The sequence below is a fragment of the Ictalurus punctatus genome, chromosome 9, assembly GCF_001660625.3.
Source record: "Ictalurus punctatus breed USDA103 chromosome 9, Coco_2.0, whole genome shotgun sequence".
In the NCBI taxonomy this organism is placed as follows: Eukaryota; Metazoa; Chordata; class Actinopteri; order Siluriformes; family Ictaluridae; genus Ictalurus; species Ictalurus punctatus.
In genome coordinates, this window is record NC_030424.2 from 26891966 (window position 1) to 26908995 (window position 17030).

General features: G+C 43.6%; 1 protein-coding gene across 3 annotated transcripts in view; it reads right to left on the minus strand.

Annotated features, from left to right (window-relative positions):
* The window catches only part of wdpcp (WD repeat containing planar cell polarity effector), an 81786-nt gene that overhangs the window by 22538 nt on the left and 42218 nt on the right, over window positions 1-17030 (minus strand). For all 3 annotated transcript variants that reach the window (XR_008397055.1, XM_053682931.1, XM_053682932.1), the window contains exons 9-11: window positions 11905-12099; window positions 5285-5875; window positions 4354-4435 (exon numbers count right to left, since the gene is read on the minus strand). Coding sequence is in view for 2 of the 3 variants with exons in the window: in XM_053682931.1 (XP_053538906.1) it covers window positions 4354-4435; window positions 5285-5875; window positions 11905-12099 (868 nt within the window). In the remaining variant the exon portion in view is untranslated. The remainder of the gene's footprint in view (window positions 1-4353; window positions 4436-5284; window positions 5876-11904; window positions 12100-17030) is intronic.

Sequence of the window (17030 nt, forward strand, 5' to 3'; positions counted from 1 at the left end):
GAGAGAGGGAGAGAGAGAGAGAGAGAGAGAGAGGGAGAGAGAGAGAGAGAGAGACATACAGAGAGAGAGAGAGAGAGAGAGAGACAGAGAGAGAGGGCGAGAGAGACATACAGAGAGAGAGAGAGAGAGAGAGAGACAGAGAGAGGGAGAGAGAGAGACATACAGAGAGAGAGAGAGAGAGAGAGAGAGACAGAGAGAGGGAGAGAGAGAGACAGAGAGAGAGAGAGAGAGAGAGAGAGAGAGAGACAGAGAGAGAGAGAGAGAGAGGGAGAGAGAGAGAGAGAGACAGAGAGAGAGAGAGAGAGGGAGAGAGAGAGAGAGAGAGAGACAGAGAGAGAGAGAGAGAGAGAGAGAGGGAGAGAGAGAGAGAGACAGAGAGAGAGACAGAGAGGGAGAGAGAGAGAGAGAGAGAGAGGGAGAGAGAGAGAGAGAGAGAGAGAGAGAGAGAGAGAGAGAGACAGAGAGAGAGACAGAGAGGGAGAGAGAGAGAGAGAGAGACAGAGAGGGAGAGAGAGAGAGAGAGAGAGAGCACAAATCTATCAGGAATATCAATAATTACTGAAGAGAAAAAGCAGAGTCACCATATGACTAAGATTAGACTGCGCACTTATCACGATGTTATATGATGTTGTAAACACCAGAAGAGGTCATTCACATGGACTCTCATCATAAACACGGTACACACACATCGTTGGTGTTTTTTCAAAGGATATCTGCGACAGCCGGAAAAATGATTTTTCTGTGGCATTTATGTTGCAGTGATTGCCTTTCGGATCAATACGAAGATTATATGATCCTCTCTAATCTGATAATATTAGTGATTAGTTCAGGTACGCTTTTAACAGTGTAAACTATTACACCACAGCGCTGTTGAATTCGCAAATTCATTTCTGCAAGTAGACGTTTATTGAACATTTATGGAAGGAGTCTCCAGTGTCAGCACTTTGTACCAGCCCACACAGGAAGTGCTTCACGACAGGCGATGTTCGCGCTCTCCAGTTTCTGCTCGTTTTGTCTCGCAAGCGAACGACGGTTTATAACTGACGCGATAACTGTTTCGTGAACATTACATGCAACTATAAATAGATAAAAAGCGCGCCTCGCTCTTTAATGAAACTGCAATCGCTGGTAAGTCGTTCTGGTATGAAGCTCTTCAGGACATGCCGCTGTGGGAAAATAATCCACTTCGGGACGGTAACGGGAAGTGCGTTTCACGTCACGCCGCTTCACGTCGAGCCACCTTGGACTATTTTCCTGCAACAGTACACAGCCTACATCCGTGTCTCACCTCAGACCACCCTTTGCGTAAATGAATACATTTTTTGGGTGGGCGAGCTGAAGGCCACATCGTCGTGTAATTGATTTCGAGGAGGAAGGCAGAGCCCAATTAAAATTACAAGCGGGCAATTAGCAGGCCGCCCCCCCCGCAAAGCCCCGAGGAGACGCTAATGTGGCTAATACGTGAGTAGAGCGAGAAATTAGAGGGCACACGGACTCTGACTGTGTGTAGACGTTTATGCAAATCGAGGATGAAGAAGGAGGGAGATTAAAGAAAGGCGACACTCCTCCGATCCCTACGCTCACTAAATCAGGAATATAAACATCATATATAGAGTCACAGGCTGCCACAAACACACTGTTCTCTGTGGTGTACAGCACAAATAACATGAATTGGCCTTGCTGGTAAAATACTTTCAGTGGAGACTGTATAGCCTGATTACTTGTTGAGATCAGAAGGTATATTTATTCCACATAGCTAGGTACTTTTAAAGCGCACCTATTATGGTTTTGAAACGTGTCTAATTTTGTTTTAAAGGTCTCGTACGATAGATCTACGTGCATCCGAGGTCAAAAAACACTCGTAATTGTAAACTACGTTTTTCCCCCGCAGTGTCGCAAACGACTCGTTAAATGATTCGTCCCAAAGGATTCATTCTAAACTCCTCCTTTTAGAGAGCGTACTCTGCTCTGATTGGTCAGACGTCCCAGTCTGTCGTGACCGGTCTACCGCCGTTTACCGCGAGCGGCCGATGAAGATCAGAGGCGGGGCTTTTTGTTACAAACCTACGTAGGTTAGTACAGGAAGTAAAGTCTGGAATCACTAACGACTCGATTCAGCTGTTCAGAATCGATTCCTTGTTTTGGGAGTCGGTTTGTCGTGCGCTTTTATTATTGAAACGTTGCAGATGTTTTTACATTCACAAACAGCTCTATAACACACTACATGAAAGGGAATATTTGAAAAACCGTAAGAGGTGCACTTTAAGAGTAGGTTTAACTGGCTGTACTTGTACTCCTACTGTCCTCAAGTTCATTTTTAAATCACAGAAATGTATTGCATGAGGTTTTTGTAGCCCTAGTTAACGCTGAGACCGTGTGGTTCAGTTTACAAGTATCTGTATTTGTCCTATAAATTTTCTCATTTTCTTTAGCACATCTGCAGAATTTGTTAAATTAGCGCCATGCTAACACGTTGCGTATAGTGTATCTCCCTACACTGGCTCGATACATACACTACTTCTAGATTAAGATACAAATATGAGGTCAGTGACCAACATCTATTCAACATATTGTTCACATGCATCTTAGTTTTCAAGTGAATCTTTCATCAAAGTGCTCAGTTTGTTGTTAGCGTACCTCAGTGCTAGCATGCCACTTAGCATATCTTGTCTCATTCTGATTTGGTTACAAACAATTGATTTTGTATTCTGCATTATGGTGGTATATGTGCATTTGGGCTCGAAAGTATGCTTGTTATAGACTGTCTTTTATTCTTTTCTTTTTTTTATTCTTTTTTTCCACTAAACTTACTTTAGTGCTTAAGTTGGAAATATTATATATATATTTTATATATATATTTTTTAAACCACGTTGCTTTGCTTGCTCTAGCATGCTCTAGAAGACCGGCCAAGGTGCAATGCTCTGCTTGAAAATGAAAGATTTGGTGAATATACGTATGAGATTATTACAGCATCAATTCAAGACATTTTGTTTTTTTTCCCTGAAATGAATCATTTTGTTTTAACTGCACGCCTTACGAATTAAAGATATTTTAAAAACCAAGCTGGATTTGACTTTAGTTCAAAAGGTTTAGCATATAATCAATGCATATAATTCAAAAGGTTTAGCATATAATCCAAAAAACTCAATCAAAAGTAACACACGCACCCTCCCATACACACCCAGCTGCACACCCAGCCGCACACCCAGCCGCACACCCAGCCTGAGCGTACTACATGATGCAACCTTAATGGCAAAATACTGCAACGCTACGCAATTTGCTTTCCCTTTGATTAGTGCTTGTAAATTAAGCTGTTTTTTCTCCTCCCTCTCTCATTTTGTCGTCTGTGCAAGACGGCCAGCTGCACATCCACTCGGCAGTCTGCTACAACAGCAGCCGGTGTGTGCCCATGAGAGATAACTCAGAGAGAGAGAGAGAGAGAGAGAGAGAGAGAGAGAGAGAGAGAGAGAGAGAGAGAGAGAGAGAGAGAGACGTCCTCAGGAACACTGGAGTTCTGCCAAGTCTTTCTTCCCCACCGCTTGCATTCCGCTCCCTCTATCATGTAGCCGTCCTAATGAATTAAGTCAATAAACGAAGCTGCTCGATGTGCATGACGAACATGCTAACAAACAAACAGAAAAATAAACAAGGCAGGCAAACAAGAGGCTTGTGCTCTCCTTCAAATTATCAGTGGTGGAAGATGCATTCTTGCTTTCTTCCTTCAAACCTTGGCTCAAGATCAAGACAGAAACAACCAGAGCTCCTGTCTTTCTCTTCGTTTTTTTTCCCTTTCTTCTTTACACCTATACGAGTCTCTTCCTCCTCTAAAGTTGCAGTTAAACTCTCTCGAGGCAGGCCTCGTTTAACTGGCAAACTTTGTCTGGTTCCTCAAGGGATGTTCGGCCACTGGAAATGAATTATGGGCATCCCACAATGCATCAGTGGCCTTAGGGGCACATACCGAATGACCTCAGCAGCAAATTCTAATTTCTGAACCTTTTAAGAAGTTTATTACATTATTCTAATTTCTGAATAAGAATCTAGTCGTAGAAAAATACACACGCATGAAAACACACACACACACACACATATATATACACACACGAACACACACACACACATATATATATATATATACACATGCACACATATATATATACACACACACATACATGTATATACACACACACACGTGCATATATACACACACATTCACTCACACACACTTTCACACTCTCTCACACATACATACATACATACACACAAACACACATACATACATGCATACGTACACACACACACACACACGTATACACACACATTCACTCTCACACACACACTCTCACACTCACCTAGTCGGAGTCTCAGAGCAGCCACAGGACCTCTGTGGAACCTTAGCATCAGGAGATCATGCACTTCCAGCCCCTCGGCACCCTGGGAGTAGGGATGGATTTTATTGTTGTTGTTTATTTTTCAGATTTTCTACACATTATTTACAAACTCATCTTCATCTTCCTCAGCTAAACGTCTTAAAGAAAAACACGAGGAAGTAATAACACTTAAAAAGTAGGTAATAGCAGTTAACAGGCTAAAGCTGTGGCTAATTGTTAGCTTCTACAGTTTTTGTAGTTTATGGCATGTATTTACACAGAAAAATTGCCTACACTTAACATAATGCCTGAACAACATTCTTACAGAAATTTAAGAATGTTACAGAAATCTAAATATAATGAGGCTAGTAAAAATGCTTTGCCTTTCTAGTTTTGCAATGGAGCTATGAAGATAACGTACCTACCATTTAGCATTTCCCCTCCCCCCCCTCTCGCTCGAAACGTTTTCCACAATTAAAATATCTGTCTCAAACCGCATCCGGTACTTCACTGAATTCACACAGAATTGCTGATGTGGTTTAAGAAACAGTGTGACGGACTGCAATCTATAAACACGAACAAAACTTCACCTTACAGCTAAACACAGTAGTGGTATTAAGTCGGCCATTTTGGAATAACTTTTGTGGTTAACGCAGTTAGCTACAACTTCGGCCTGGCCCAGATCTCTCCGGCCCAAACATCAAGAGCTGTGTGCCACGGTTTGCAGCCAATTTGTTACTTAATTATGCACTTTCGATGCACTTATAAGGAAGATTATTCACAGTAAAATTATTTACATTTTTTTGAACATGTATTCAGTCTATAGACAACTTTTTTTTTTTTTCTATTGTGCTATTCATAACAAACAAAAGCAAACCTTTCTGAATAAATAAAACTTTGGACTCATCCCTACCTGTGACATGGGCGAGTGTGCCCACTCCACACCCTCCAAACCACTGGCTATTCTCACATGCCTGGCCAGCTGCAGACTCTTGCCACTCGTACCCATGACGTCCTCCTCAGACACCAGTTGTAGTCGGAGAGGGCTGAGTCCCAAATCAAAGCACTGCAGCTCACCCTGACCCCCAGCCACTACAATCAAGCCTCCATCAGGGTGCCAGACCAGTACAGAAGGGAGCATGGGGCAGTTGACACAAGTCTGTACGCCAATTTCGATGTGGAGCAGCACCACAGAGGAGTCCTGAAGGCCCAGCAGAAGCCAGCGCTCACTTGGGTCACGGCACCAAGACACAGGAGCAGAAGATAGAGGTAAAGATGTAGCTGAGAGGCGCTGCAAACGTCCACGAGCGCACTCGTACGCACACGTTTGAACGACTTGGGCCTCCTCACGCAGCTCAATGTTGGAGCGACTGGGCTCCTCACGTAGCTCTGCAGTGGAGCTGTGGGTCTCCTTGTGCAGCTCGACGGTGAGGATCTGGTAGGGTTGGGTCAGGCTGAAGCAACAGTCCAAAGGTTCACCATTAGTGCGTATGGAGCTCAGAACCTAAACAAATGGGAAGGACATGAACAACAACAAAAACACAAGAGTTCACACTTCCAAAATGTATATCTAGTAAGGAGAAAGCCGAGTGAAGAAAGAAAAGTTGTAATACTGGCATTCGACTGTGACTTTCAGTTCCTCATCTGTAATAAAACACGTACTTTGATGTAGGAACCTCCTGGAACTAAAATCAACACAGGAGTTAAAATCAGCTGTGGTTCCTCTGGTAGAGAAGCAGCTAAAGTTTAACTCCACGCTCTAGTTCCTCATCCGCACCAAATTCACTTCCGTCTTTGCTACAGGAACTTCCTGGAACTAAAATCGGCCTAGAAACTAACATAGGCCCTGGTCCCTCCGCTGGAAAATTGACTAAGCCTTCCGAGTTACTGAAGCGAAAAACATGTCTAGAACACAGTTTATCTTTATTGACAACGTGTCAAGTATTATTTATCATGAGAAGCGGAAAATACAAAAGCCATGGCAAGATCTTAGTGACGGACAGAACTCGCTGTTCTTTTATAATGGTCTAGCCAAGTACGTAAACATTTAAATTCTCCAATTAGTAATCACTACCGATGACTATTTCGGTTAACGCCACGAACGCCACTACAAAACTGCATCCACAGCAACACATGTGTTTAGCACACTGCCTCTTAGTATATTTCGGAGCCAGCAGTGGAATGACAGATCCTGTTGAGAGCTTTATCACGCTTGTGAAAGTGAATAATCAGCATGCGACATTTCATCCTAACCCGAGCTCCGGTTAGCAGGCACAACCAATGATATTAGTGTCAGTGTCAAATGCTCGGCAGCATACTCTGGCACGAACGCTATCGCGGATACACACAGGAATTCGTAAGCATATAAAATCACACACTTGGCGAAAAAGTGTGGAAGTGATCAGGGTTTTGGTTTGGCCATTGTCAAGCGCATGCAGTCCATTTTGTATGAAGACAAAGCAACAACAACACAGAACAGTTAAGAGATTGACAGTCGGATAGAGATAAGACGGTGAAAGCGAGGGAGATGTGAGAGACGGTGAGGACAGAAAGAGAATGAGAGAGAGGGAGAGAGAGAGAGAGAGAGAGAGAGATGTGGTTGGCACGGGCAGTGGCGTATTTGGCAGTGCCAGCAGCAGTGACAGAATTAAGCAGGTTGCCCACAGCCTCTGTGTGGAAGCAGAGGATGAGGGCTCCGTTTTTGCAGATCTTGTTCAGCCCTAATCCCTCCAGGCTGCTTCCCGATGCTCCCCAGGGGGGCCAGGAAGGAGGGTTTAGGAGGGCTGATGCGCAAATGAGGGAGTGTGTGTGTGACCGGGGGTTGGGGTGGGGTGGGGGTTGGTAGTGCTGACAGCACGGAGGGTTCCGGATATGAGCCAGAGTTCCACAGAGACAAACCTGCTGAGGCACACCTGCCCCAACTACAGACTACAGCTAACACCAGGACAACACTGAGGCCTAACGACTGCCCTAAAGCGAACAACCCACTAATAAGGTCAGTACTGACTGCAATTGACCAACAAGATCAATTCTGAGGCCAGATGTTTACTGCCATGATGCTAAGAGGAAAACACGTCAAGTAGACAGGACAACAATTTACTGCCCGATTCATCCACACGCCCTGCTTCTGCATTAGAGTCGAACTTTCTACTGCTGTAGACGATCCCACATAGATACCCTAAAGCAGCGGTTACTGACCATCTTCCTCGAGATCTACCTTCCTGCAGGTTTCACTTCCAACCAAAATCTAACACACCTATTTTAGCTGATCAAGAACTAGAAGGTCAAGTGGGTATGTCTTCATAGTACACGATTGTGTAAGACTAATGATTTATAAATCGCACTGGTGTCACTCAGAAGAACACAGGCCCCCTTTTGGCTCTGGGTCTGGTTCCTCTCAAGGTTTCGTCTTCATGTCGTCTCAAGGTTTTCTTTCCATCTTTCCACTGTCACTTCTGGCTTGCTCATTATAGATTTAACTGTTAAAATTCATAACCAGCACCCTGGTGCTCTGGTGCTACCAAATGACCGACTACCACCAGGGCGACACCGAGGCCCCAGACTCTTAGCCAGAATTTCTATGTCCTGCTCATGGAGTACCATAGCCCTTCAGAATTGGGTGTTTTCACTCTTCTAACTCACCTTGTGAATTAGCTGATTAGTGGAATCAGATGAGTTGCAAACATTTAAAAAAAAAAACAAAACAAACGTCCTAGGTGGTGGTACTCAAGCACCAGGATTGACAAAAACTACTCTAACCAACACGTATGCCTTACAACTAAATGACAAGGAGGTCCAACACCTTAACCAGTTTACCAGGATGTCAACTACTCAGGCTCCATGGTTACTGTCCAAGAATTAACCATTCTTTGACGCGCCCAGCTCAATAACCGAGAATTCCTTATCAAGCTCACCGACATCTGAAATACATTTTTGCTTGTCAACTTTCCCCTCACAAATGACATGTTTACACTTGCTCATTTGGGCTAATGGTTTTTCACCAAAGCAATGTACAATGGAGAAAGGATACAACTGAGCAGTTTAATGGACTTGCCTAAGGACCCAACAATTTGGAGCTGCCGCGATTTGAACTTACAATCAGTGGCCTTAACCACTGAGCCATCACCTCCCATGTGTATTCTGTCCATCACAGGAATAAAACTGGACAGAATACAGGAACATGCTTATTTACTCGGAGTACAATATATCTGAAGTGATTTCCTCCACGATCAATTAGCGAGCACCTGTGCTAACTAGCCAGCTTGGGAACTATGTCGAAGAATCAGGGCTTAAAAGTTCTCTTAGGTATTATGCATTAGTTGGCTACAGAAGCCAAACTTCAACAAATCAAATCACAAGTTCCATATTTGTAAGCAGCTTTCCCTACCATAGCTTTGCAGTTCTGGAGAGGAAATTGCATCAGATTGCAATTCGCCTCAAGTCTACAGTTCTGCTGACACGATCCTATCCCTCAGTCCTACATGGGTCATGAATTTAGCTTGAGCTAATAAAGTATTGAAGCATTTTCTTAAGATGGTGAGTCCTCCATCACGGTAGGTCAATAACTAGAACATAGGACAAAGCTGAAGCCTGATTCCTGTCAGAGAGGTAGCCATATGGAAAAGTACCTCATGCCCACGGTTAAATATGGAGGAGGATCTTTAATGTTTTGGGGCTGTTTTTCTGACAGAGGACCTGGACATTTTGTTAGGATACATGTCATCATGGACTCCATCAAATATCAACAGATATTAAATGAAAACCTGACTGCCTCTGCCAGAAAGATGAAAATGGGCCGTGGTTGGATCTCCCAGCAGGACAATGATCCAAAACATCAAAACCAACACAAAAATGGTTTACTGATCAACAAAATCAAGCTCCTGCCCTGACCATCCCAGTCCCCTGACCTGAACCCCATAGAAAAGCTGTGTGGTGAACTGAAGAGGAGAGTCCACCAGCGTGGACCTCGAAATGTGAAGGATCTGGAGAGATTCTGTATGGAGGAACGCTCTCAGATCCCTCGCCATGTATTCTCCAACCTCATCAGGATTTATGGGAGAAGACTCAGAGCTGTTATCGTGGCAAAGAGAGCTAGCACAAAGTATTGACTAATAATAATGCCAATAATTGTTGCACACCTATATTTAACAGCGATATATATATATATATATAAACCTGTGTTTTGTTTGCAATTGTTTGATATCCATGAGAGCAGAGTATTTTTTGTGAATTTTTTTTTAACAAAAGATCAAAAGGTTAAACAACAAAGACACTTTTTCACAGCCTTCTTTGCTCATATTTACCAAGGGGTGCCAATATTAGTGGAGGGCACTGTAGCTTTAACAGCCAAACAGGCCAACTCATCCAAGAACCAAATTCCTCAAGAACTTCAGACTTGCCAGGCTAACTCTGACACGACAGGACCGGCGCTAGTTCTGCAGTCGCGGCCTAAAAAATTCAAACCCACCCAAACCCTTCCTACCATCCATTTCATTCTTGAGACCCACTAGCGAAACAACAGCACATTCGAGGTCGTTTTCAGCTATGTGCAAGATCTCTCTCCGAGATTGAACTGAGAGAGCGGGGGAGCGGTTTAAGGCTCTTTGCCACGCTAATGCTAAAACAAACAAACAAATAAACAACACAAGTCAACAGAGAGAGGGGTCGTTTTGAGAGCTTTCTGTAAAGAGCTTTAACATCTTCAAAGGGTGATCCTTCTTAAGACCTTCAGTCTCTCTCTCTCTCTCTCACACACACACACACCTCAAATCCCACAGCTGCAGCTGAAACAATGACAGATTCAATTTCACAAAGATAAACGGCATCTTAAGAAGGGGCGGTGAGGAAGAGGTACAGAGAGAGAGAGAGAGAGAGAGAGAGAGAGAGAAGTAACCGTGGCAAAAAGGTCTGTGCTAGTTATTGGTTTCGGTGACTGGTCAAAACTATTCTTTTCTTGTCTTCCTCTCTCTTCCTCGCACTTTCTTTTACGGCTTGAAAGATAAACCCAGCCAAGTCCAGCTGAGCATCGGCCCTTGTTCACAGCAGTGGCCCTTTTTGAGCCAATTTTCCAGTTCAGAGAGCAGAGAGAGAGAGAAAGTGTGTGTGTGTGTGTGTGTGTGTGTGTGTGTGGAGGAAAGAGATGATGATGGGAGCAGAATAATGAAAGCTTCTTCGGTCCACACTGCAGTCGGAGAGTGTGAACTGCACAGCCGCTTGTCGGGGTGCCGTGGCATGAAACCCAGCTGCTCTCAGCCGTTCCCTCTGTCCGCAAGCTCAACCACACAGCGCCGGATGAATATTCCTGCCATCTAAACACACGTTCTGCGTTAATGAGGAACAACACGACTCGCAGTAGAGTCAGTGAACGAATGCAGTGGCACTTCTGTAACGGGCAAACCGCAAAAAAAAAAAACAAGCGAAAACAACGACAACAAAAAAAAAAACAAGGCAAATTTATTTACAAACCTAGAGGAGAAAATCATTCGTGTGTGTGTGTTTTTTCCCCCCCCACCACCGCTAAGTCTAACCCGAAGAGCATGTTAGGACAACCGTGTTATTCCGTTCAGCCTTTGGTTAGGTATACAGTGTCTTCTGTGTTAATATGTGGGGGGGGGGAACAGAGCAGAAGTGGAGATCAAACAAATGAAGGGGAAAGTGGTTTCAGCAAGATAACCGCTCAAAATATAGAAAAACATAAACATAAACAACACCGTACGCTTACAGCACCCCAACGCTCTCAACACTGTTTTTCATTTAAATGAGCAAATTTCAGGAACTGGGGAAAATGATTAAAAATGTTAAATGTTTGCATAAATAAATATGTGTGCGTTCCAGTCCCCCCCCCCCCCCCCACCCCACCCCCCGTCCCCCCCCTCGTGTGTCTCCTGGCAGTGCTTATCTTACAGGGCTAGGAATTAAGACCACATAAGGAAAAGAAAGCACCCTTCGAAATGCTGGAGACTAAGTAGAAAATTGGCTTAGCATGCAGATAGCAAAGTTAACAAAAGGCACATATATATGAGCTTGAAGTGATTGAAGTGTGCGTGTGTGTGTGCGTGCGCGAGATGCGCGCGTGTTTGATTTGCCGCACGGCTCCCCGTGTAAAACTGCTAGCTTGATTTCACACTGCGGATCTGAGAATGACAACAAACACTTTAATTAGAAATGATGCAGACCAGAAATGCTTTAATGTTCTTCAACAGGGGAAAGGGAAAAAAAAATATGTGGGGGGTGGTAGGGGGGAAAAAAAAAAAAAAACAAAAGAGAGAGAGAGAGAGAGAGAGAGAGAGAGAGAGAGAGAGAGAGAGAAAACATTCAAGGTAGGTGAAGGATGGAGATAAATATGGAGTGCGTACCAAAACCGAGTGTCTGTTAGGTGCTGTTTCATCCAGTGTTCCTGGGATAAGCTGACCAGCAGAATATGACCTCACTTGACATCATCTCACGAACACTCTTGTGCCACGGATAGTCATTATCCAGCAAACACTAGCATTAGCCATATGAGAAAGAGCGTACTTTGGTGTGTATACTTACCATGAGACCAGCGCTTTCTGAAAAGCCCAGCACTACCAGATTGGCCCGCTCTGAGGAACTGGGAACTGGTGACCAAGGCCACACGTCGTCATGCCCGCCTTGCCACCAGCACACACCCATGTCCTGCCCACGGTTCAGTGCCACACGCCTGCTCGTACCACGGCCGCCTCCTCCTGCCAGCTCCAAGGACGAGACCTGGAGAGGAACCAAATTGATCAAACCGAGCCAGAATTCTGTCGACCAGAGATTACTGCAAACAAAAGTTCTATACAACTCAACACGTACAGTATTACATGAATAAAACTCGTACGGCGGTCGCTCCTGGTAAAGTTAGTGTGTGTGTATGTATTCACGTACACAATGATTCGTTTAGCAGACGCTTTTATCCAGAGTGACTTGACAAACGAGGGAATACAATACCTATTTCGCACATTCAATCACACACCTTCAGATCAAAAGCTTTTTAACATCATGACAAAACATTTCAGTCGCGTGTCCACAAACTTTTGACCGGTAGTGTGTGTGTGTGTATATATATATAAAGTATATATATATATATATATATATATATATATATATATATATATATATATATATATAAAGAGTGTTGTGTGTGAAAATCCCAGGAGACCAGCCGTTTTTGAAATACTCAAACCAGCCCATCAACACCAACACGATGCCACGGTTACCGTCACCGAGATCACATCCGCCCATTAACCGAAGCTCTAGATCTGTACCCGAATGTGTTTCGGCATTGATTAGATCACTGCACGAATGTGAAGGTGTTCCTAATAAAGTGTACCCTACATGTCCATTCTGATTACTGATGAAAGTTTTCAGTGTTACACCTGCACATCTCCACGTCATGGTCATTCTTAAAGAGTACCACAATAAATCGCATGGAAGAGTGAAACAAAACAATGCCTCGGGTGTTCCATTTCTTCGCCAAAGCAAGTTCCTGCTGTATATTTTTGGAATAAAAGAGCTTCTGATTTCTGATTCTGATCACAGGACGATACTTCCCCTGCTACAAACGCTTCTCGAGCTGCTACTTGGTTTTAGGCTGGTTTTGTTGTTGTTTTTCCACTGAAAGCAAATTTCATTACATTATTAACTTCTAGGAGCGTGCGATCATTCTTTGTTGTGTTTGAGTTGAAGGTTTGTATGCTCTGTGGGGTAAAGTCTTAATGAGATCTCCTGGTGTTAACACACAGCTAACTTCACACTCACAGCCTGTAGCCTGTATTCATAAACAGTCTCATGTTTAGAGATGCTACGAGCTCACACGGCCATTGTTGTGGCCACGACTAGAAAATCGAAGTATCGTTGGAAAAGCTCCTACAAGCCAAAGAGAGTTCGCAAAAATAAGATCGAAAGATCCAGCGGAGTCACCAACAAACTCAAAGGCGACCCTGGAATACCATCACGTCCTGTGACGTCGGATGTTTCTGGCGTGGGTCAGAAGTTAAACACACGATGTAGGCCTCCAGCTGGAGTGGTGTGTTTAGCTGTCTGGAATGTTTTCGAAGCAAATGAATGAAAGCTTTCTCTAAAGATGCGGATGGAGGACGGTTTCAAGACAAAATGTGGTCCTCATGCGGTAAACAAAATAATAACAATTTACACCGGTCAACCTGTTCAAAAGTTTACACCCCCTCCCCCTGGCTCTTAATGTATCGTGTCGATTTCTTGAGCGTCGGTGAACGTTTGCACTTCGCGTGATAGTCGTGTACGAGTCCTTCGGTCGTCCTCGGTGTGAAAAGATGGATCTCGACATCATGTAGACGCTGTTGGAAAGGGCTCAAATATACAGGAGATGCTGGAAAAGTAAAGAACGTGCAGGACCTGAAGAACAGCGGGCAGTTTAACAGCTCAGGACAAACAAGGGACTCGTGAAGAACTCTCACAGAACATAAACACATCACGTCGCGGATCGTCCGGGTGACGACACACAGGGTTAATAATCAAGCGTGTGTAAACTTTTGAACGGGGTAAGTTTTATAAATTCAGCTATTATCTTGTCTTGTGGACTTTACGTAAACATCTGTTATATAAGTGAATTAGATTATCCAGGACAGGACTCAATAAACAACAGCATGGGATTTTTATGATCCGTCGTATTTTGTTAACAGTATTGAGATTTAGCATGTTCTGCAAGGGGTGTGTAAACTTTTGGGCACAACCGTATTTATAGAAACTGGTGGCACATACGTAAAGCTCTACCATTTTAAAGTCTGGAGTCTGGTGTTACTCCCAAAAGTAAAAAAAAAAAAAAAAAAAAAAAAAAAAAAGGAAAAAAGTGCATTTAAAACTTTCACTCCAATTTTTTTTTTTATTACATTTTTTTTACATTACTGCCGAATTTTAAAACTTTTAGACAGGAGCCTCCTCGTTGTCTCTTCACGGATATTTTGATGTTGATGCTTTAGACATCTTTAGATCTTCGGACCGATTGTTTTTACCCGTGCATTTGTTAAACTGGGTCCTTATGCCAAAAAAAGAAAAGAAAACAAATAAAAAGAAAAGAAAAAAACAAAACAAAAAAAAGAGCTTCTGGCAAGAATAAAAAGCAGATCGATTTTTCCAAATTCAAGCCACAGCGATATCAAGCAGTTCTCCCAGAACACCACACAAATATATAGTACTTAGACCACAGCGCTGTTGTGCTGTACTGGATTCTGATTGGCTGACAGATGTTCTAAGGTGTCTAGATTATTTTCCAGTTATTGTACAGCTAAAGTAGTTCCGGTCAGGTCTTCGACCGCGGTACAGTTCTATAACACAAAGTTAGTCACACAGATCGAACGACAAACAAAATGTGCTCTCTTCTCTCTCTCTCTCTCTCTCTAATAACTGCAGATCAATAGCACTTGAATACTAGCTCTAACACGACGTTTTGGAATTAGCAGCGGAGGCTTGAAATGGTCTGCGTGAAAAGTTAGTTCCACCCACAAGAGCGTTTTTAAGGACGAAAACCTGACAAACGTCTTGAAATAAAACATCAAAACAATGTGCTGAGGCGTGGCAACCGCGGTATCAACAGCGAAATAACGCAGAACCGAGGTGCAACGCCTGCATTACTTCCCCTGGGTGTGCATTACTTTTCTAACTGCATCACTGAAAGAAATCAGGACGTAAACAAGGCTCAGATACTGTGAGATCAAATTTCATCATTTAAAAAAAAACAAAACAATACTATATCAAGCCCAAGGAGGCTGAGAAACCATCACAGACTCAGGAAACTCATTCCAATCAGGCTTGCTGCTGGGAAGTGAATCGGTCGATCTTTTGACTTGTGTCGCCGGATAAAACAGTAACCTTCAACCATTCGGCAACAAGAAATGGCTAAATCAAAGGCTAGAAAACAAGCGGGCTTTGGATAGAAGGAGAAAACCTGGGTATTTGACATATCTTTACACTACAATGCCATTCTGTTGTGAATGTTGTGTTGTGAAAAATCTTTCCGCATTGTCCAGCTGCTGTGATGCTTTCATTCAGCCTCGCCAGCCAAAGCCATCTCCATATGGACCATTACAATGGCCTTATCTTTCCCATTCCCAACACAATAGAGTCTCAAAGCCCACTGCCACCCCTCTGTGTGTGTGCATGTGCGTGTGTGTGTGTGTGTGTGTGTGTGCTGTATCTGGGCATGGAGCTTCAGCCAAGCCTCTGCATTATGCCTTCATTTAGACCCATGATGATCTGCTTAACCAGGACATTTCTATTAACTAACACACACACACACACACACACACACACACACACACACACACGGCTACATGTCTTACAGATTCTGATATGAAAGCGGTAAAGCTGGAATAAAAAAAACAAAACGATTTCACATCCGTTTTAAAGATAATAAAAGTTTTTACATACATTCATTTAAATTCATTTCAAACCGAACCCCCTTCTCTTTCTCATCACCTCGCCCGTACGCCCGACAATCAGAAATCCACCGTGGGTCTCAAACGAGAAGGAGACACAAGGGTGGAATAAAAATAACGGAACCACCGCCATGTTAAATTCCGTGATTCTGATTGGTCAGAAAAGTGTTGATTATATGTTTTCTATAACCGCAGCTCTGACATGAGTTCAAATCACAGGTTTACATTAAATATGCTAATTCTAACACACGATCATTTCTAGACGGGACCGCAGGAGCTAACCTTAAATGTAACTATAGATGGATAATAATAATAATTAAAAAAAAAAAAAAAAAGCACGACGTGCTATTTGTTCATAAATAATTTCGATTTGCTGTGGTGTCAGACGAATAAAGCGCGCGTTGTACTGTTGTCGGAAAACGCACGTCGTCACACCGTCCCGTAGTTGATTGTTTTCCTGCAACAGCGTGCCCCTGAAGTGTTTCCTTCCTTACAAACCTATCCAATGACAGGTTACTACACTGATAAACAATGACTAGACTGTAGATCGGCACGGTGGAATGAAACTGTTTTCTCTCTCCTCCTCTTCACCGCCACATCAGCACCCCCCCCCCCCCCCCCCCCCCCCCCCCCCCCCCCTGTTTTCTGGTCAGCAATAACAGCAATTTTTTGGGAGGATGATGCCTCAAGGGGTAAACACATGGAGCAAATGAACAATAATATTACAGAAAATAAATCACAGCTCACATGCTGATAAACAACACCTGGTAGAGGGAAACATATTTTTAATCTCTCGTCTTTCCTCGGCTCTCTCTCTCTATTTTTCTTCCCCAAAAAAAGGCCTGTGTTTGACGGTCAGCAATAATCGAACCCACTTTCGAGAGGATTAGGCTCCAGGCTTAGGCCAGTGAAGCGGGTAGCGGACGCGGCCTCCTATGGGGGGTATGGGGGGTTATACAGTGTTTTTGGGGGGAGGATAGGGGTAGTTGGGGGACGATTAAGGGGTCTCGCTTATCAGAAGCATGCTGCTGGAGCCAGACTCATGGCAGGAGAGATTGCTTTCATACTCGCGCCGCCACCACAAAGCGCATCACTAATGCGATAAATGCGTGCGAGTTAAAGAGTCACGGCACACTCGCGTATTGTGCTAGTCTTCCCCAATCAGACGCCGCCAAAGCACGATCTCTGCTGCTCCATTTTTCAAAACAGGGTTAATGCCTTGGACAAAAAAGGACTTTTATT